At 41.0% G+C, this 20,517-nt stretch overlaps 2 protein-coding genes across 9 annotated transcripts in view; both read left to right on the top strand.

Annotated features, from left to right (window-relative positions):
* Positions 1-28: 28 nt before the first annotated feature.
* Positions 29-15,228, top strand: CEP76 (centrosomal protein 76). 5 transcript variants are annotated; one of them, XM_042798170.1, is made up of 12 exons: positions 31-206; positions 1,301-1,456; positions 1,790-1,871; positions 2,232-2,456; positions 3,541-3,726; positions 5,564-5,661; positions 6,356-6,484; positions 9,134-9,325; positions 11,796-11,962; positions 12,901-13,234; positions 14,414-14,631; positions 15,088-15,228. In XM_042798170.1, exons 1-12 carry the CDS (start codon positions 144-146, stop codon positions 15,224-15,226), a joined length of 1,989 nt encoding a protein of 662 aa, XP_042654104.1. In that variant the 5' UTR covers positions 31-143; the 3' UTR covers positions 15,227-15,228. The 5 variants fall into 5 exon arrangements, with proteins under 5 accessions (XP_042654105.1, XP_042654104.1, XP_032866505.2 ...); XM_033010614.2 differs by lacking the exon at positions 31-206 and adding an exon at positions 446-907; XM_033010615.2 differs by lacking the exon at positions 31-206 and adding an exon at positions 920-1,096.
* A 2,354-nt stretch (positions 15,229-17,582) lies between these two features.
* SPIRE1 (spire type actin nucleation factor 1) overlaps positions 17,583-20,517 on the top strand; it is a 129,021-nt gene continuing 126,086 nt past the window's right edge. For 2 of the 4 annotated variants that reach the window (XM_042798047.1, XM_042798046.1), the window contains exon 1: positions 17,583-18,136. In XM_042798047.1, the coding sequence (XP_042653981.1) occupies positions 17,818-18,136 (319 nt within the window). In that variant the 5' untranslated portion in view covers positions 17,583-17,817. The remainder of the gene's footprint in view (positions 18,137-20,517) is intronic. The other 2 variants (XM_042798049.1, XM_042798048.1) reach the window with 2 other exon arrangements.

Below are 20,517 nucleotides of genomic sequence, written 5' to 3'. Positions count from 1 at the left end.
GGCCGCGCGCCCAACCGTTGCGCCGTTGCCCGCGCCCGTCGTAACGGCGGTTGGGGGGGGCGAGGCCTCGGTCGCGGCGCGCGGCGTCCCCCCGCTCCTTCCGTGGCGGGAAGCGTCGCGGTTCTTTCACCGGCGCTGCCGCCATGTCGCTGCCGCCGGAGAAAGCCTCCGAGCTGAAGCAGATCATCCGCCAGCAGCTGGTCAAGGTGGGGCCGTCCCCGCGGCGGAGCGACTTGGCCTGCCCGGGGAAGGCGCGGGGCAGGCGGGGCCCGGCCGCTTCCCATGTCGGCGGTGCGGGCCCCCGGCCCTGGGCGGCGGCGGCGCGCGGTGAGGGAGGGGGTGGTAGGGCACGCAGCGTGGCCACTCGCTCTCCTTCCTTTGGTTTGTTTTTTTTTTTTTTTGTTTTGTTTTAATTTTTTTGTTGTTGTGTTGTTTGTTTGTTTTTCCTTTGTTTTTGTTTTGTTTTGTTTTTATTTTCGTTTTTCTGTTGTCGCTGCAGGTGGTTTCGCTTCCTACCGCCCCCGCCCCTTGCCCTCATCGCCTCTTTCCTGGGCTACGAGGAGGTGGGGGTGCGGCCCCTCCGGCCTGGCCGCCCCCCGGCCCGGCGGGGCTGAGCCGCGGGGTCAGCACCCCGAGAATAAGGCTTGGCTTTTGCTTTTTCTTTTTTTTTTTTTTTTTTGAGTGAGGCTCTTGAGCTGGGTCTTGAGCTGACACGGAAATAAATACGAATGTTTTAACGCGTATCTCGCCAAGTGTTTCAAGTCCCGGTGACTGTGGCCTTAACAGCCTTCCTGTGTGAGAAACAGCTTTACAAATACATGAAGTTTCACAGCTGAGACGAAAAATGGAAGCTTTCTGACCTCCCTTTGAGCAGAGGGGGCGCTTGCAATAGAGATTTACTACTTTTGTACGTGACCTACAAACATAAAGGTGTACTTTTGCCCTTAAAAAATAAGAAACTATTATAATAAGTTTGAATTTTGAGGGAGACAAATTAAAACAATGACCATCTTAAAATAGATTTGCAGACCTGTTTGTAAGGAGAGAAGTTCAAGGCAGGGGATGCTGTCAAGAGCAGTGAGAATGCTCAGGATTGGTATGCTCATGGTTTTTTTAACAGGTAGAGCTGCTTTGGTTGAGATACTGTTAATTGTTTGATTAGCTCTGAAATTATTTATGTTTTGATGTAGTTACTTCTGTGTTCCCTTGAGAATACCTTTAGTCTTACAGAGTGTTTATAGTCACGACCGCTACCATACAAAGGGCTTGGTTTTGTAGCATATACTGACTTCTCTTTCAGATGGATGTCCATGGCAAGATCAGAGAAGTTCTTGCTGAGACTATACGTGAAGAGTTAGCACCTAGGCATCAGCAGTTATCCACAGAAGATCTGATAAAAGCCTTAAGACAACGAGGAATCATTGATGACGTTATGAAGGAACTTAAATTTGTAACTGTAAGTAGCTTCTGAAGAGTGAAAATATTTTTGCTTATTTGTCTTACTGACTTGATGTTTTGAGAAAGTGAAAATGCACTACTTTTAAAGGTGTATAATAGCTTTACTGATTTGTGACTTATTAGGAGCAGAACAGCTTAATGCATGTGCTAAAATTGGTTTAATGGTAATACTACATTGAAAGTATTTGTTCAGTTTTGTTACATCTCAAGAACTAGAGGACCTGAGGAATGACATTCAGTTGAAATGGAGGATTCTTTAATTTTTAGAAGACTGTGGTAGGAGCACTGTTTCATCCCTTGATGCCTTAAAAAGTCTTAATTATAATTCCAGGATGTGAATGAAAAGGAGAGGACTTCAGCTCCGAAACCATCAACACATATTGTTAACAGAGAACCACCAGTTTTGGAAAAAAGTATGTAGCTTCTTTATTTTAATATTTGTGTCATAGTCTCGAGAGAAATTTGAAGTATATGATTTTTGAGCTTTAAATTAGTAATCCAGTATGGACTGGCATAAAGGGGGGTGTTTTTCCTGATTATCTACAGAAGTAAATTCATGTAAGCAGAAGAAATTAGTGTTGCATAAAACATGACCTTTTTTAAAAAGGTAATTTATTTTACATGAAGATAACTTCCATACATTTTAAAATCGCTTTCTCCTAAGCACTTGTTTCAAAGTTTGTTTTTTCTAATCTCCTGCTAGTTAACTGTTACTTAACGTGCTTCCTAAGATCTGTTTGTAGTCTGTTCATTTTTATTGCTACGCTTTACAGCTAACATTGACCCAACACGGAGGTATCTTTACCTTCAGGTTTTGGGTGGAAAAGCTTTTTTGGAACATCTTCAAGAACCAGAGCCTCTGCCTGGCCAAATCTGTTCTACCTTCACTCTGTGTTTACATTTTCGAAACCAGCGCTTCCGTTCTAAACCTGTACCCTGTGCCTGTGAGCCAGATTTTCATGATGGTTTTTTACTTGAAGTACACAAGGATAGCCTAGGTAAGGAATTTTGTGGGTTTAACGCTGATGTTACTGGGTTTTTTTCTGACTTCAGAGTTACTGTGAAATATGTTTGATATTAAGTGGCTTGCTTTCCTATTTTTTATCATGTTTTCCTAAAGAAACTGATTACTCTATTGGGTTGTGCCACTTAAAGACTTTTTTTCTGTACTCCTGCCTCTTCTTTTCCTCCTCTTTCACTCTCAAATAACTTTTGAGTTTGACCAACTTCATCCATAATTGACAGATGATAGTGTCAGAGATGGTAAGAAATACCAAGGTGGCTGTGATTTTCATTAACTTTGTGCTGACTAGTGAAGAAGGGAAATGTAAATTATATTGTCATATGGAAGGAGAAACTTCAGTGTGAGTTCAGGTTGTCTACCAGTTGGCAAACACTTGCGGAAGAGTCAGTCATTCACAACCTGTATTACTGTTCTTCTGTTGGTAACCAGGGAATATGGTAGGAGCTAAGTATGTTCTGAAAAGACTTCTGCATATTGTTTGAATCCTGTAGAAATCCAGGTAGCTTATGGAATATTAGGGAACAGAGAGAAAGCCAGAATTATTGCAGTTGGACTTGAGGAAGGGAGTGAATATACCACAAATTCAAAGACCACCAGATTTTGTTAATTCTGCTCCTCATGGAGCAGTTTATATTGCAGGATCGAGCTTAACTAGAGAGAAAGCGTTTTCCTCAATACTGATGGATAGTAAGTTGACCTGACACATTCCAGCTTATTAAAAGAATATTTTTCCATTACTTTTACTTAATGGTGCTTTAATATTCTTTATTTTCTTAAATGCTAATTCCGTTTTAATTTTTGTGCAGTTGAACCAGTTACATTGGAGTACTCAACTATAGGAATCTTTTTATCTCCTCTGTAAACTAACTGTAGTCTTTCTGTAGCTCTGTCCTAAATTGAGTTTGATTTTAAGATGGGATCATTGCTTATACCTCCTGGATACAAGATTGTTCTTAAAATGCAATGTCTGCGTTGAATGTAAATGCATACCTTTTAATTTTGAGGAGGACTTGGATTGATAATATTCTTGCTATCTTATCTTGGTTTAATAACGGCAGGTGATGGAAGTAAAATGGTGGATGCAACCACTATGTTATCTATTTGCGATCCAGTGCATATGGTTCTGATCAAAACAGACACGTTTGGTGAGACAACACTAGTAGCATCCTATTTCTTGGAGTGGCGATCTGTCTTGGCTGCAGAGAATGGCATAACAAATGTTGCTGTTGAACTCCTGGGTGTAGGTAAGGATAAATAATAAGGCTGAAATGGTGACTTAAAATATTGGGTACCAAGCTTACTTATAAGCTTAAAGCAATATTTATGATGTAGTTTAGTTTTTAGTTCAATTTATAAATTACCATAAGCTATCCTTAGAAAATGTGTAGGAGACAAATGGTTAGATTTTTTTGCTACTGAAACACTAAAAATGTGTGTTCTGGATCCTGTGTAATAATGGCCCCCATGTCTGGGAACACCCACTATTGATTTTCTGCAAAATCTGAATAAGTTATCAAAAACAAAGTGGCCAACCAAAAATCAACTGGTTAATCTCCATTAATATATCAGACCTGTGCACTGAAAAGTAAAGTCTAGCTTCTGTTCCTTTCATAGCGAACTAGCAACTGATAGAGGATGTGATCTCTGCTGTCCTGCTATTTATTGCAGTAGCTGGAAGCCTGTTTTCTGACAGAAGGGTTGAACAGCTTTGTTTCAGTGCTTAGCAGTTAGTATACTGTGTATTTTTGTGTATCACTTGTCCCCACTCCCCTTTTTTGGAGTTCCAATCCAAGTTTTTAAGGTATTGTGATTTAGTGGATAAAGACTAGATTTAGGACTTAATCTAGCATGACTTCTTAGGCCAGGAGTTTGGTCAAGTAGTAGGTGCTGGCCAGGAGTTTAGTCGACTATCCTGGAGTTTGGTTGAGTAGTAGGTGCTGGGTCATCTGAGTATTCTTTATTGCACTTTGTTTACCTGTTATGTAGGTGAGCAGCTCTTGATAGTTTCAAAAGAGATTAAATTATACCTTCAAAATATTTTGAAGATTGGATATACCATGTAAATTATTCCTGCTTGTTATCACTATTGCCTGCTTTTTTGGGGGGATGATTTGGCGCAGTGTTTTTATCCAGTGAATACAAATCTGCTAAGCTTATTTGTCAATATACTTGCTAGGTTTATTTCCTTCTGATAATTCTGACACTGGCAAAACTTGAGTAAGCAATATGGGTTTGGGTAATCTCTCAGATGAAGAGCTTTTTATTTATAATAGATTAGAAATGCATAACAAATGAGTTTAATACTCAAATGGGTGATGGGAGGAGTTAAATCAAATTATCATTAGCTTTTTTCCAAGTAATGAAGTATCAATCCAAGAAATTCAGAGCTTTTTTTCCTCTAAAGTCCTGTAATGGTACAAAATGTATCAAGAACATCAAAGCATGCTGCCATCTCAGATAAATACCCAAACTATATGAGTCTTCTGTTGCTTGCATTGTTTATAATCCCATCTCTATTGTTTTGTAATACTTCTTTATGTAATTCTAAATTTTCAGCATTATGCAACAACATTAGATTTGTGGGGTTTTGTGGCTTGTTTTTTGTTTTGTTTTTTTTTTTTTTTAAGGTAATTTATTTGTATGGTACTCTGGGTCCTTCACAGTAAACTGTATCTTGGGGAGGATGAACATATTTCCAGCTACTTAAATTTGAGCTACCTGTGTAATCAGTATGAATAGGCACTTTTACAGTGTGTAACTCTCCTGCTCTATTTTAGATGCCTATTCTAGATGTTTCCAGAATGCCGTTCATCTCATAGGTCCTGGTACTGGCTGCCAAGAGGGCCTTGGATAATTGTCAGATCTAGATGTCTGCTTTTTGGCCAGATTATGCTTTCTTACAGCCTCATCTGAGTTTGAAATTTAAATAAAGATGCTTATTTTGCATATATTTAAAGATATTTAGTTATTTTTTGTGATCATATAATTAACATATATCTTATTTATTTGATCCTGGCTGGTTGAAATGTCCTAAGTAAATTGAATTTGAGAGAACTGATCAAAACTAATTTTGGTTCAAAGGTACAGAATCAAAAGTTTCTGTTGGTGTTTTAAACATCAGACTGGAAATGTATCCACAGCTTAATAAGACACTGTCTCCAGAAATAACTAATACTCAAGTAAGTAATTTCTGGGAGGGCTGCCTTACTCTTATCTTGGTGAGGGTGGGGAGGAAAAGGGAAACTCAGTATAGAATTACTTGTAGATATTGAGGGTTGTGGGTTTTTGAATGTTTGATACTTCTTTTTTGTTCCATTAAATTTAAAGATAATTACCTTTTTTTAAACTACTTTGTTTATACTGAACATTATTTGAAATATTACTTTAGTAGTTTTTTCTAATTACTTGTATCAAAACTTTAAGAAGAAAAATAAGAAAGATGCAACGTACCTAGTTTTTTTTTTTTCAGGTAGTATATGCTTTCTTGTTCTCTTTCCCATTTGAAACAATAATTTCAAGTTAGCTATTCTGCCTGGAAGGACAGTAAATGTTGGCTTGAAGGTGCATGCATGTATATACTTCTGCACATCAAAAGCTGAGCAATCCTTCTGTACAGAAACGCATCACTTAAGATGAGTGTTACTTCAGTCAAGTTTGATGTATGAGCCTACAAACAAGAAATATAACTTGAGGGTTTTGTTCATTGGATTTTAATTTAAAAATACTGTTCTTCAGCATTTTCATGACACACTTTAAATATGAAGCTTTATTTGATACATTCCAGGATTTGGTGCTCGTGTACTTACTACTTTTTTTTTTTTCCCTGTTTGGAATTAATATGTATGTGATTGGTTATGTTTTTCTTACCTGCAGTTTGCTTTGGAACATCAGAAAACAGCAGAAAAAGAACGGTTATTTCTTGTATATGCTAAACAGTGGTGGAGAGAATACCTACAGATTAGACCTACACACAACATAAGGCTAGTAAAGATTTTTGCACAGGTTTGTAAATTTTGCAAATAGATGATTCATTCCTTTAATCTTTCTATTTTTGGATATATTTTGATGTTTATGTGTATATAGAATCTATGTAGATGTATGTTGTGGTTAGATTCCAGTCAGGGCTACATGTGGTATATCATGCAAAAAATGAAATTTTTAAGGATTGAACTTCTATTTGTGTATTGAAGCTTAACAGCGTGATGCAGACAGAAGGGTTGATCCAACCACCTCTGATGTACAAGGTGATAAAGCCTGTTTAGTCTTTTCCTTGAATACTCACAAATGGCAAAGACTTAAATGATCTGTGCAAACTATTTCAAACGGATTTTATACCAAATAAAACAGTTACAAAAAATGGACTTCCTAGATCTATTAGAAGAGATCCACACAATAGTTGAGCTCTGTGTGGTTTGTAAAACAATCTGTCTGGTTAATATCACAGGATAACTATGGACATAATTATTGTAGGCTAATAAATTACTGTGTCAGTTACTTCTCAGTAACTGTCCCTCAATAAAAGGAATGGTGTGATCCTTACAATTTTTTGTGCTATGAATTCAGCTTGTGTACCAGCAATTTTTCCTAGCACAGATGATGTGCAGTAGCTTATTATCTCTTAGTAACATCCTGAAGTGATCTGTGCCTACTCTTTCTCTTTAGTGAAGTAACAACTTCTGTTCTGGCTGTACTGTGAGTGTTCAGTAGTGATGTGAACTTCCAAATCCCAGGCAGCAGCTGAACCCCCGCCCAGTCACTCACTCCACCACCATGGGATGGGGAGAGAATAGAAAGGGCAAAAGTGAGGACAAACTCATGGGTAGAGATCAAGATGGTTTAATAAGTGAAGGAAAGAAAGAAAGGAAGAGTGGGGGGAAAAAGTGATGCAAAGACAATCACTCACCACGTCCAGCCAGCAGGCTGATGCTCAGTTAGTCTCCAAGCAGGGGCAAGTTTAGAAAAAGTCCGTTCCTGTCCCCACCAGTTTTATTGCTGAATGTGTCCCTACAGGACATGGAATATCCCTTGGGTCAGCTGAGGTCAGCTGTCCTGGCTGTGTTCCCTCCCAGGCTTTTGTCCACCCCAAACCTGCTCCATGTGGGGGCAGAATGAGAAACAGAGAAGGCTTTGACATTGCAAGCACTGCTCAGCTACAGCTAAACCAGTGCTGTGTTACCAACACTGATTTGGTCACAAACCTAAAACACAGCACCACAGGGGCTGCTATGAAGAAAACTAACTCCATTCCAACCAGACCCCATACAAAGACTTAAGGATTTCATGGCAGGGTATGTGGAGAAGTAAATAGGGAATTCTAGAACTGGGAGTCTGGCTGGGGGCGTGAGGTAAAAATGGGACTTGTCCTGCTTTGAGAATAAAGCAATGTATGAATTAATGGTATTCTACTTTCTGCACGCAGAAAGCTACAGTAGGATTGGAAAGGTGATTGGAGAGGGAAGCGTTTGTGGACAGGATTAGAGGACTAAGTTATTTGTTACAGACCAGTAGGGGAAACTGGCAGCCCTCAGAAAGTTACCAGAACCAGGCTCCCTGCTGGTTCAGGACCTATAGAGAGTTTATCTTGAGCCTGCTGCTGGCAATAGCAAATGTTGGTAAAACTAACTGGGAACAGAAATGAGATTATCAGAATTGTTTGATAATTTAGTTATCATCCAGTTTCATATGCAAAAGCATGCATTGTATATATAAAACTTTATTAAATAATGAATCCTGCTTGTGATTTTTTTAATTGCTTTCAAGCTGTGAAATAATTTTCAACAGGATTCCGGTCAGCTTAAAATAAATGCTGCTTTTCTTACACCAGCTTGCTGGAAAAGCATGATGAAACCTTAATGGGGGCAATATGTGACTACAGTAAAAATATGAGACTGTAATTTTCTGAAGCTACAGAGATTTAAGAGGCTTTGATTGCTTTTTAAAATATGTGAACATAAACGTACCAATTTAGCTCAGTGGAGAAGAGTTCTATACTTCTTGAAATAGTTTAAATAGTTGATAATCATAGTATTTTCCTGCAGCATGTAATAAACCAGACATTTTTCCAGACATCTTATTTTTTAATTTTTCCAAGAAATTAGAAATTCTTAGTATTATTAGTCTCTTAATTTATATAAATCTAGTTACTTCATTGTGAGTAAATTTTGGTGTTATAACAAAAGGTATTCAAATCCAGAAGCAAATAGACACCTTTCAAACTCCTAAAATAAATTGCTGAGTGTTTAATGTTTTTTGGGGGTGAGTTGGGGTGGTTGTGTGTTTGGGGGAGGATTTGTTTTGTTTTGTATTTTTGCTTGATGACAATGTAAAAATCAGTAGTGAATGGAGCATGAACAGTTCCTCACCCATTTAAGAAAACAAATTGCAGCCTGGGCTGCTCCAGGTGTTCAGACATTTAATCTGAAATGTCCTATGAGTGACAGAGCCAGCAGAAGAATTTAACTGTAATGTCTCTAAATGAGTTGCCTTAATGATTTCGTGTCTTAATTCTACAAGTATTTTCGTGTCTTAATATTTTTGAGTGGTATTTATTTCAGGGAGAATAAATCCCATTGCAAAAAAGACAATCCAAGTTAAGATGAGTCTTTCATGGTACTTGCATGGCTGGCAAATAACTGTGTTTTGTATGTTCAGGATGAAAATGGAGTAAACCGTCCAGTGTGTTCATATATCAGGCCACTTCGAGCAGGCCGGTTACTAGACACACCAAGACAAGCAGCGCGCTTTGTCAGTGTCCTGGGTTATGAAAGGGCTCCTGTCATCGGAGGAGGTGGTGGCAAACAAGAACAGTGGTGCACCCTTCTTGCTTTTTTATGTAGAAACAAGGTATGTGAAAATAGTCCTTGTGTTACCCAACAGAGTGGGTATCGTATTCTAACTGAAGCCAGTAAGTTAAAACGAGCTGCAAATACATGGATTAAATCAAATTTGGAGAATTCTGACAGTAATAATTTAAGATCTCGTCATGGTTTAATCCCAGCCAGCAACTAAATCTCACACAGCCGCTTGCTCACTCCCCTCTGGGTTGGGATGGGGGAGAGAATTGAAAGAGTAAAAGTGAGAAGACTCGTGTGTTGAGATAAAGGCGGTTCAACAGCTAAAGCAAAAGCTGCACACACAAGCAAAGCAAAGCAAGGAATTCACTCGCCACTCCCCACGGGCAGGCAGGGGCTCAGCCATCCCCAGGACAGCCGGGCTCCATCACGTGTGATGGTGACTTGGGAAGAAGCACCAGAACTCTGAGTGTTCCTCCCTTCCACCTTCCCCCAGCTTTTATTGCTGAGTGTGATGCCATATAGTCTGGGATATCGCCTTGGTCATTTGGGGTCAGCTGTCCCGGCTGTGTCCCCTCATAGATTCTTGGGCACCCTCGGCCTCCTTGCTGGGGGGGTGGGGTGAGAAGCAGAAAAGGCCTTGACTCTGTGTAAGCTGCTCAGCAATAACAAAAACATCCCTGTGTTACACTGTTTTCAGCACAAATCCAAAACATAGCCTCATACTAGATACTGTGAAGAAAATTATCCCAGCTAAAACTACCACAGATCTTTTTAAAGAGAAACAGATGTTAAATTGTAGACAAAGTGGCTTTCAAGCAGACTTTCTTGGCTGCTATTGTTGGGGTCCATTTGTTAATACATCTGTTTGATGATAAGCTTGCTTTTCTTCATTTGCTTTTCTAAGATCCCATATAATTATTCAGTGAATCGCTGCTAGTGTGCTGGACACTAGTTTAAATTCTGGACTAATCCAGGAAGAGTTGAAAAAGTCACTCTTGAAAAACTTTTTTTTTTTTTTTTCAGATGGGCTGAAAGATACTGACAGTCTTTACATTTCATTTTTACAAGATAGGGATTTTTACTAAAAGTTTCAGCTTAGTTCTTGGTGGTCTGACACTTGTATCATATGACTATAATAAATGAAACGAATTGTAACTTGTTCTGGATTATAGCTCTTCTGTTGTGTGAATAATAATGGTCCAATTTAGTACCTCTTTGGAGTGGTTGATGCTCCTCATTGCCCCTGAGATACCTCTGCATTCAAAAATAATGTCACTGATGTGTTTGTATTAAAGATGTGTTCTTGGCAGCAGGAGCTGTATCCCAGTTTTTAGACCTTTTTCAAAGACCACACATAACAGGCATTAGCTGTTGTCTCTCAATATCACATCACGCATAGGTACCATATAAAGGCACCACTGGTTACCCACTGGCTTTCAGAGGGAGATGATGATTTTGAGTTTGAGGACCATTGTGTTTGGAGACACAGAGAAAGGGTTTCCTCCAAGGCAGAAGTGGAAAGCTGTATAGAAAGTAGCTGAATTTGCCCCGAGACACCAGCTGGACCATTAATTATTTTTCTTGTGGAAAGTGATAGGGCATTATTAAATAAACACAGGCTCACTAGGAACTTGTTTAAACCTACTTTTCTGCATATTTCCCTTGTACATTATGGTAGGGGAGAAGGTTGTGTTATCTGTGTAATGAACATACACATCCAAGAACACTGACTGAATTTTACATTTTCAACTTTCTGAACAGTTTTTGGCTGAAGAGCCTTACTTTTCTGCTTCTGAATGCTGGGCTTTGTATTATGAAGGCTTCTTTGCATGAGGAATTTTTGTTCTTGTTTTACAGCTAACATTTGTAAAGAACTCAAGAGACAATATTAGACATCACATTCAGAAATTCTTTTCTGTGAATTATCAATTGTAGTAATGTATTTATGAAATAAATATTTTTCTGACTCAAGGGAAAAGCAGCTACACATGACTTTCAGCTGGTTTATAATTAGATCTGTGGGAGAGGTTGTTTTATCCTTGTTTCATTTCTGAACTTTGACAGCACATTCAAAGCAGTGAAATAACAGTAGAATTACATTTTACTAAGTGACTTAATTTCCTAACTGTGTGACAATACTGTGTAATTTCTAGTATTACCTCGGGTGTTTGCCTTATACATTTTTATGCTTAATAAGAATATTGGTTTTGTCTTCATGGGTTTTTGGTTACTTGAAGGTATCTTAAATGTTTTCCAGTATTAATCATACACTATATTTGGATAAAATATATAAATAGTATATCATTAGAACATATTATTAGTGTTAACTGATTTATTCTATTACAGAAAACTAAAACTTACCAACTTTAAACCTTAAAATCCTGACTTCCAATACGTGCTTTAGGTAAACAGGAGGGCAATATAACTTGTTAAATAATGGTTAGAGAAATATCACTGTTTTCTTTAAGATTTTATCCATGCCTGATACTCGAACTAACTTACTAATATTTACTGTCTAGGGTGACTGTGAAGATCATGCTAACCTGCTGTGCAGTCTTCTTCTTGGGTTTGGATTGGAAGCCTTTGTGTGTGTTGGAACAAAAGCAAAAGGAGTCCCTCACACTTGGGTAATGACTTGTGGAACTGATGGAACGATTACTTTTTGGGAGAGTTTGACAGGACATAGGTGAGTAAAAGGAATATAAGAAAACTTGAACAATGTATATTGAGGTTTGCGTGGGATATTTTTGTTGTTGCTTTCTTGTTTTTTTCTTTACACCCTATCATGTAACTGTCATGTAACCCAGGTGACAATCTTTTTTCTGTGTACTGCTATTGTTAGGAAAATAACTGGTTCAATGTTAGGTGAAGTATTTCAACAGTTTGTAATATAGTTTTCAGTTACTTTAATACTGTACAGTAACTGTTTGTGTCTTATGGCAGCTGATTGCCATTGGTGCTGTTGCTGCTATCCTTTGCAAAGAAGATGAAATCTGACATAATTGTTTAGGAATCCATATTGTTTTCCTTATTTCATCAGTGAAATCAGTGTTACATGACTTTGTTCCCCTGCAGAAATCTCTGCAAGTTCTGAGATTCTCTCTCACTGGAGTTGTTTTAGAAGGTCACATGTAGTTGTTCTGTACTACAAAGCTTCTGGAACCTGTTATATCCAGTGCTGAAAATACACAAACAGTGGCAAACCAGAATTGCCTATCCCATAATTACCATTTGAAGATGTATTTCTCCAAATGTGAGGAATATTGGGGAAACCGTATGGGTATGTCATTGTAGTTGCAAAATTTAATTGTTGTTGGGTATCTGCTTCATTAATCAGCTTATTTTTCTACATTTAAAGAAAAAATAGTGATGTATTATTTCATTGTATGTTATGCCTCCAAAATGTATATAATCACTCGTGTAAATAAATGTGTGTAAATAAATGAATGCCATTTTTGGGGGGGAAAAAAAAAACAAAACAAAACAAAAAAACCCACACAAAACAAGTTAACAGACTTGGCTTATATTTTTAAAAGAGAAATGGCTTCTATCTGCCCCATCTAAATATTTTTACCTTGCCTTGAAATAAGGTGTATTAATAAGAAATTGAATATTTTTGATTAGGTACATCCACAGACCTATCAACCCTGATGACCCTCCACTAGTTGAACAACCCAAGCCACTGTATCCTTATCGCACAATAGGTTGTATCTTCAACCATCAGAAGTTCTTCGGAAATTGTCAGCCCTCTGATGCTGTGGAGGTCTGTGTGTTTGACCTGCATGATGAATCTAAATGGAAAGCTATGAGTGGCGAGGCAATAAAATCTGTATGTCCTCCTGGAACAGCATCTTCAGTTCTTCCTTTTCCTCCTCTGTGTGCTTCCCCAATAGATGCTGCAGTAACAAGTAATGAGATAGAATTGCAGCTGAGAATACTGGTCTCTGAACACAGAAAGGTAATACTGTTTAAAGATTGTAATTGATCTGTTGCAGTAGTAAAGGTGCATGTTTTTACTGTATACTTGTTTGGGATAGCCATTGTTTTGTGATGAAAAACACATTGCAATGTGTTTTTCATCAGCTTTTGCAGAAATGCAGAATGTGAGAAGTGAAATAACTGAAAAATTTTTTGGAAAGACTGTACTGATCTAGTTTAGATGTCATACTTATTTGCAGTGGTGATTGGTAGCATCATGTGTGGGCTCTTCCCCCCCGCCCTGCCTTTGCCTGTCATTCTAGGTCTGTGATCTTCAGCTTACTGGCACCTGCAGACTACCTATGAGTGGTCTGTAAAAGAGCTAGGAAAATCAAACCTGGTTCTTGGTGGGCTTTGCCTATCCATCACAAATGTTTTTGGTCCCTAGATAAAAGCAGGCTTTCAACTTACTCTGACTGCTTTAGAAAATGAGAAGGTACTTCTAGAAGTTAGCTTTGTCCTTTATCAGGATTTTTCCAACACGTAATGTGCCAGCAATTACTCTTCCTGTGCTGGATACAAAGGAGTTGATATTTTAAATCACTGTCAGCTTATGTCTGGTTTTAATGGGGTTTTGTGGTGGTTCTTATTTTGTCTCCCCACACAATGCTCAACCTTTGGCGTGACAAGTAATTCCCAGAGTATGAGTCTGATGCAATGCTGAATACATATGTGATAGATTTTTCTACTTCTTTGCATTTGTGGGATGGTAGGAGGAAGGTGCATGTATGTGTATGTGTTTTGGGGAGCTGTTGCGCGTTGGTTTTTCAGAAGTGGGCTTCTGTGAGAGACTAGAAAAATGTGAGGTGAATCTTAGTTGATCTTTCCCATATTTTTGCCGTGTAGTTATGCACTCTTCCTACATTTCGTGCAGAGATACTGTAGCTAAAACTCTATTTTCAACTCTGCTGGTCTTGTTTTAGTCTAGTAGTCTTAACTTAATTTCTTGCTAAATGTTTGATACTTAGTTGGTAATGTTTGATTCTTCTGGTTGATGTGTGAGTCAGTATACCAATCTTACTGCTTCATGGGTTCACTTCCATTAACTACAAATTAAAGATTTGTCATGGATTTATTTGAATCTATACAGTATGCAAGCTTAGTCATATCCTAATGTTCATTCTGCATGGTTGTCATCATTCTGTGACTTGCCTCACAGGATCTTGGCCTTTCTACTGTTTGGGATGACCATCTATCCTATCTGTTGTCACCAGCATTAGCAGCCTATGAACTCGAACGTACAACAAGTATTTCCGCAGGAAATGAAGAGTTTCAGGATGCTATAAGAAGAGCAGTACCCGATGGTCACACATTTAAAGGGTTTCCTATCCATTTTGTATACAGAAATGCCAGGAGAGCATTTGCCACATGTCTTAGGTAAGTTTAAATGTAAAGAGATATATGTATCTTAAACCCAAATAATAATACTTACTTGTGAATTGCAACTGATTTTTTTTTTATGATGAAATTTAAAGAAAATTAATTTCCTTAAATTAGAACTGAAAGAAGAGTTGTGTGGTAGATGTAATGGGTCATGGGGTACCGAGCTTTTATGGCATATTGATAAGCTCAGTGATAATAGACTTTTCATGGGTTAAATTTAAAGAACAAGGAGGTAATTTAATTTCTCTGCACTTGTTAAAAATGATCAGTGGTGGTCTTGCTTTCCTCCAAGGCAACAGCCCCTGCATTAGAGAGCAGTATTATTTGTAATGACAGACTCATGACACTCATTGTTATTTGTTAGTCAGATTTGGAAAAAAATGCGCAAATGCAATTGAAAATTTTAATAATAACTTAGTAATATCTGTCACTTTTGTTTTTGTTATATAGGTCTCCTTTCTGTGAAGAAATAATCTGTTGTAGGGGAGACCAAGTGCGACTTGCAGTTCGTGTACGAGTGTTTTCATACCCTGAATCTGCGTGTGCTGTTTGGATCATGTTTGCTTGTAAATACCGCTCTGTTCTTTGATTTAAAAAAACAAAAAACAAAACAAAACAACTGTTTAGATCTGAAAAATAATGTGGGTATAAAATTATGCAATTAAAAACTAATAGTGTATTTTATATAAATGCCAGGTTTTTGAATACCACAGTGTGTATATTGAAGAGGATTGTGTACACAGTAATTATTTTATTTATAAAGAGAATTTATTCTTGTTTTTAATAAAAGTTACTTTTAATACTTACAGGAATGTGGGTCAGGTTAATAAAACGTATGCATAAAGTACTAGCTTCTCTTCTGCAGTTCTGAACTGGTGTGAGAATTAATTTTAAAAAGGCTATATTACATCTCTAGGGTATGAGATTCTCTTCTACCTCTCCTCAACCTGTAGTGGCCAGGGTGCCCTTTGAGCAACTGAGACCCAGAAATACTGACGTTGAAGCATGTGTCCTTTCCACAACAAAATTTCTTTCTGCCTCTCTTGGACCTAGCAATAGCTTCTACGTTCAGCTTTTGAGAACAGTTCAGTCACGTATAGGTAATCTTGTTAATCTATGAATTTAATAATTTTCATTTTTTTTTTTTTTTTTAATATTTAAAATTATGACTTGGATACCTTAGTAACTGTGCTGGGTTTAAGTGGTTTAACTTGATGTCTTTTTCCTGACATTATCTTAGGAAGTTTCTGAGGTAGAAGTTGTAGCTAGGCCATTTTGCTTAACAGCTGTTCATGATTTTATCATTCTGACACTCACCTCCATACTTAATTATCCATCTACGGTTTTATTTGTCTTAAACCTGTGAATGGTGTTTTTGATGAGTGTCTTTTAGTCTTCATTCTTTGAGAAATGGTGAGCAATTGGACTTACAGAACTTCTCCATACCATGCCTCATGTTTTTCACCACTTCAGCCATCTCTTTTTGAGGTGGAAGATTCCAAAACTGATTTCTTCTGTAGAAGCCATTCCACATCTTTGACAGCTGATGCCCATCTCCTTTTATTCTACTTAAAAGAAAGATCCAACTTGCTGCTGGTGCTGGAGCAAAAAAATAGCTAATCCTGGAGAAGCTTACAACACCTACAGTAGGAGTGAACGTTGGCATTTTGCATGTATATTTAATCAGGAGTGTGGTAGGGTGACACTATTTTTGTCTTTTTTTCAAGAAGTGTGAAATACTGCCTACTGCAGCACTTTAGTTTTAACTTGTCATTATAATAGTAGATTATGTGCTTATTGGCCCTGCTGCTAACAGGTTTCAAATACTTTACAGATCTGTTTTTGTGTTAGTTTTCTTTTGATACCTGAAAGATCGAAATGTTCATTTGCCTGTACAGGACCCTGATCAAAGCTTCAGAGAGTATCTTTATATCTAATATAACGTGAAAGGCTGGATCATAGTGTATGGTGGATATTGCAAAATTAAATAGCTTTATTTAATTACAAGTTATGTCTTACTTGCAGCGGTGTGTTACACACATGTATGTCATTGTGAGAGGAAAAAAAGCACCCACGTTCCATAGAAGTGAGATAAGACGCAGGGGGTGGGTGGCGAGATCTGGGTGCTGTGTGTCCATGCTCATGTCATTTACACGCTTCTTGTCTTCAATATAAAGCAGGTGCTGAGAGGAAAATTTTAATTTCCTTTTACGTATGTTAGGTAAAATGGTGGGATATGGAAGAAAACAAAAACCCAAGGCTTTTTGCTGGGAGTTCTGAGTTTAGTCTGTGGAAGAGGAAGGCGCTGTTGCTGTGTGCGGTGCTCCGGGCGGTACAGGGGCTCGGGGAGAAGCCTGCAGAAAGGGGCAGGCTCTGCCCTCCGGGTGTGTGAGGGGTAAGGGCGCCCCTTCCCCGCTGTGTGGAAGGCGGTTCCCTCAGCGCCCCTTCCCTGCCGCCCGCCTTGCTGTGGGCCCGGGGGCTCCTGCCTCGCTGCTGCCGGGGTGGAGCCTGGGCGGCGCGGGGGTCGCGGCCACTCTCCGGCTGTGGAAGCCGGCGCTTGCGGAGGCTCCTCCGAAACCTGACGCGTCCGCGGTGGAGGTGTGGGTTGGGGGGGGGGGGCGGGCGGGCCCCCTGCTTTCCGCCTGGGGGGTTGTTACCCACCCCCGGCGCCAGAACCAGCGAGAACTGAAGCGAGAACAACCGCATTGTCACCCGTGTCTATGAGAGACGCGGGAGCCCGGCGTCTCCACAGGAGATGCAAGCGCTGCCCACGGACGCGGAGATTTCCGCGGGGGCCGCAGCCAAACCCGCCGCCCCGCGCAGCTGGGCCGCCGCCCGCCGTGAGGGCCGGGGCGGCGGCAGGGGGCGCTGCGGCGCCGGGCGGCGGCGGCGGCGGCGGCGGCGGGGGGGGGCGGGCGGGGACGCCATTGCGTTGCTATGAGCTGTCTGCCCCTGCGGCGGCGGCGGGCGGCCCGGGCGCCGCTCCTCCTGCCTGCCTGCCCGCCCGCCCGCCCGGCGGCCCGGTGGCACTAGCGGGGCGGGGAGGATGAGCACGGCGGGACCGGGCGTCAGCAGCAGCAGCAGCAGCAGCAGCACAGGCGGGAGCAGCGCAAGCAGCAGCTGCCGCCGCTGCGGCGGGGCCGCTCACTGAGGCGAGGAGCACCGCGGCGGAGGCAGGGCATGGCGCTGCCGGGTGAGCGCGGCGCCGAGCCCCAGCCCGGCGCCTCCCGCCCCACCGACGAGGAGGAGGAGGGCGGCGGCGGCGGCGGGCAGCCGGAGGCGCTGTCGCTGGAGGAGATCCTCAGGCTGTACAACCAGCCCATCAACGAGGAGCAGGCGTGGGCCGTGTGCTACCAGTGCTGCGGCTCGCTGCGGGCCCGCGCCCGCCGCGGCGAGACCCCCGCCGCCAGGCCGGGGGCGGCCGCCCACCTCCGCGTCTGGCGGGACGGCGCCGTCACCCTGGAGCAGGGCGAGCCCCAGCGCCCGCCGCCCGCCGCAGGTAAGGCGCCGGGACCCGCCGCCGCCCCCCGGGCACGGCCCGGCCCGGCCCGGCAGCAGCGGCAGCCCCGCTCCCTCTGCCTTTGTCCGCCGGCTGCGGCGGCCGGGCGGAGATGGGCTGCTTCCCGCCGGCGGGCCGCGGTGAGGGAGCGCGCGGCTCCTCAGCCGTGCCGTGGGTGGTGGGGGGTGGATATGTGTGTGTGTGTGTGTGTCTCCCTGCACCGTCGGCGGTTTCGTGGGGGGAAAGGTAGAAGCCGTCGCCTTGGTTGTGGGGTGGCCTGCGTGTGGGCGCGGGGGAGGTGGATGCGGGTTTAGCGTTTTATAATTGCGTCGCCTTTTGGTGCGTAATACTGTGTCATCCCCACCTATAGCGCCCGCTTTTGGAGTTGCTTTGGCCGTATTGCTCATCCTACAGTGTCTTTCAGAAATAGTTTGGCATCAGAAGGCACCCATTAGCATGCCTCTAAATTGATCTGTTTCGGACCTTAAGTAAATAAGAAAGACGTGTACACCTACCAGGGGCTTGGCACCTACCCTCTGTTTCTTTAAAATACTCAGGAAAACACATTCTGCATTGGAAAGGAAAAGAAGGGCACATGTCTGTTTCTCAGAAATTCAAAGCTTCTGATTATGAACATGGAAAGGAATATTTTTTTGTTGCAAGTAGATCTTGATTTCTGAAAAGAAACTAAAGCTAGTTAGCAGAGGGATGCAAGCAGTTATCCCACAGAGGATGGTATTCCCCAATACCAATGTAGTCCATCACCGAATTCTCCAGGAAGATGGAGGTTTTGGGATTTTAAAGTTATGCAAAGCAGAAAGCTATGGTAAATTCACAAAATGGGATTAAGGGAGCCCTCAGCGTTTAGAACATAGATATTATGTCTGGTGTTACAATTTAATGAAGCCTTTGAATACAGTGCCTGTCCGCAAAGTCTTTTGGCAGAGATTTACAGTAATCTACTTTGGAGCTAGTGGTACATGCAAATATCAAAATATACTCAGTGGAAGAAGGGACATAGTTTTGTTCCACAATTAAAATGAGTCTAATGATGACTTCAGTTTTAAATGTGGTCTGATGTGCTTTTAAAATTGTTTTTAAAAATGGATAATTGTAATGTTAATAAAATGCCAGACCAACACCCAGAAGTTCCAGGAAAATACTTTCCTGACCAAGGCATCTGCATGTCACAAAAGCGTTGAAGAGTTCTGTATTGCATATTGTGTGCTGCTTTTACTTACGGTGTTTTGACATTATATCAGACTTCTTCCTTTCTCTTTCCTACGGTAGGAAATATATTGATCTACTATGTATTTCTTTATTTTGTTGCTTTTTCCTTGCTATTTGTGGGCTTACTCTCTTTCCTCTTACAGTACATCTTCAGTGGCCCACAGGAAGGTGTTGGATATACCTGCATATAACATTCAGACCCCACACTGACATTCAGCTTGTTTAGTTTATGCTAAAGTTGCATTCCACATCTGTGTTAATCTTTTAAAATGTTTTAGTTAACATGTGCTAACCTGTGTGTGTTGATACTGCATTTAAATCTTTGGATAGAGGAGACCTTTTTTTTATCTTTCTGCCTTGATTATTTTTCTCTTTTTCTTAAACTTATTATTGTATGTATTATGTTGTATATCAGTTAATATCACATACGTGTGCATTTTTCTTTCAAATCTTAGTGTGTATGTGTGTGTGTATATATATTTATATAAAGATACTGAGTTTGCCAAGACCTCCCAGGAAAGCATGATGGGGGGAGATAACCCAGGGACAGGACCCCCTTCAGTGCATATAATGGAGGAGGGGAGATTTCTGCCAGATGTCCATTCATAAGCTGTAGTCAGTGATTCTGCTTTTGCATCAGCCAGAGGCTGGTAGGCGTGTGGATTTGAAAGGAGGCACTATTCCTCCTGGGGTCCTTTCCCTGCCCCTGGTCTTCCTCATCTCCCAGACTTTGAATAGATTTCTGCAGTATAGTCCACTGCTCAGCCTTCAAGCTTTCACAAAGGATTTTGTGTGTTCATGGGAGTAACAGTCAACAACATGAAACAAAGGTGGTCCCGGTTAGCTGGGTTTTATTCCTCTTTGGTATGTAGAACCTGTAACAGGTTTTCACTGGAAAATGTCGTGTATGTGATACGGTGAGCGTTGGTAATTCACTATACTGAATAGTGAAGAGTTGACAGTGGGCTTGCTTCTCTTTGGTATCTTTTGAACTGTCCCGGTTCTTTTGCTTATTGCTCTCTGCAGTGTTCTTAGGTGATGATTAATGAGCTTTCTGAGCCAATTACAACTTGAGCCTCTTGAACGGGTATTTATTCCTAGGCTCATGTATTCTGTTTAGCAGCAATGAGAGAAAAACCATTGCCCTGGTG

This window comes from Tyto alba, unplaced genomic scaffold (genome assembly GCF_018691265.1).
Source record: "Tyto alba isolate M040663 unplaced genomic scaffold, T.alba_DEE_v4.0 Super-Scaffold_27, whole genome shotgun sequence".
In the NCBI taxonomy this organism is placed as follows: domain Eukaryota; kingdom Metazoa; phylum Chordata; class Aves; order Strigiformes; family Tytonidae; genus Tyto; species Tyto alba.
This window is presented reverse-complemented; position numbering and strand designations above follow the sequence as displayed.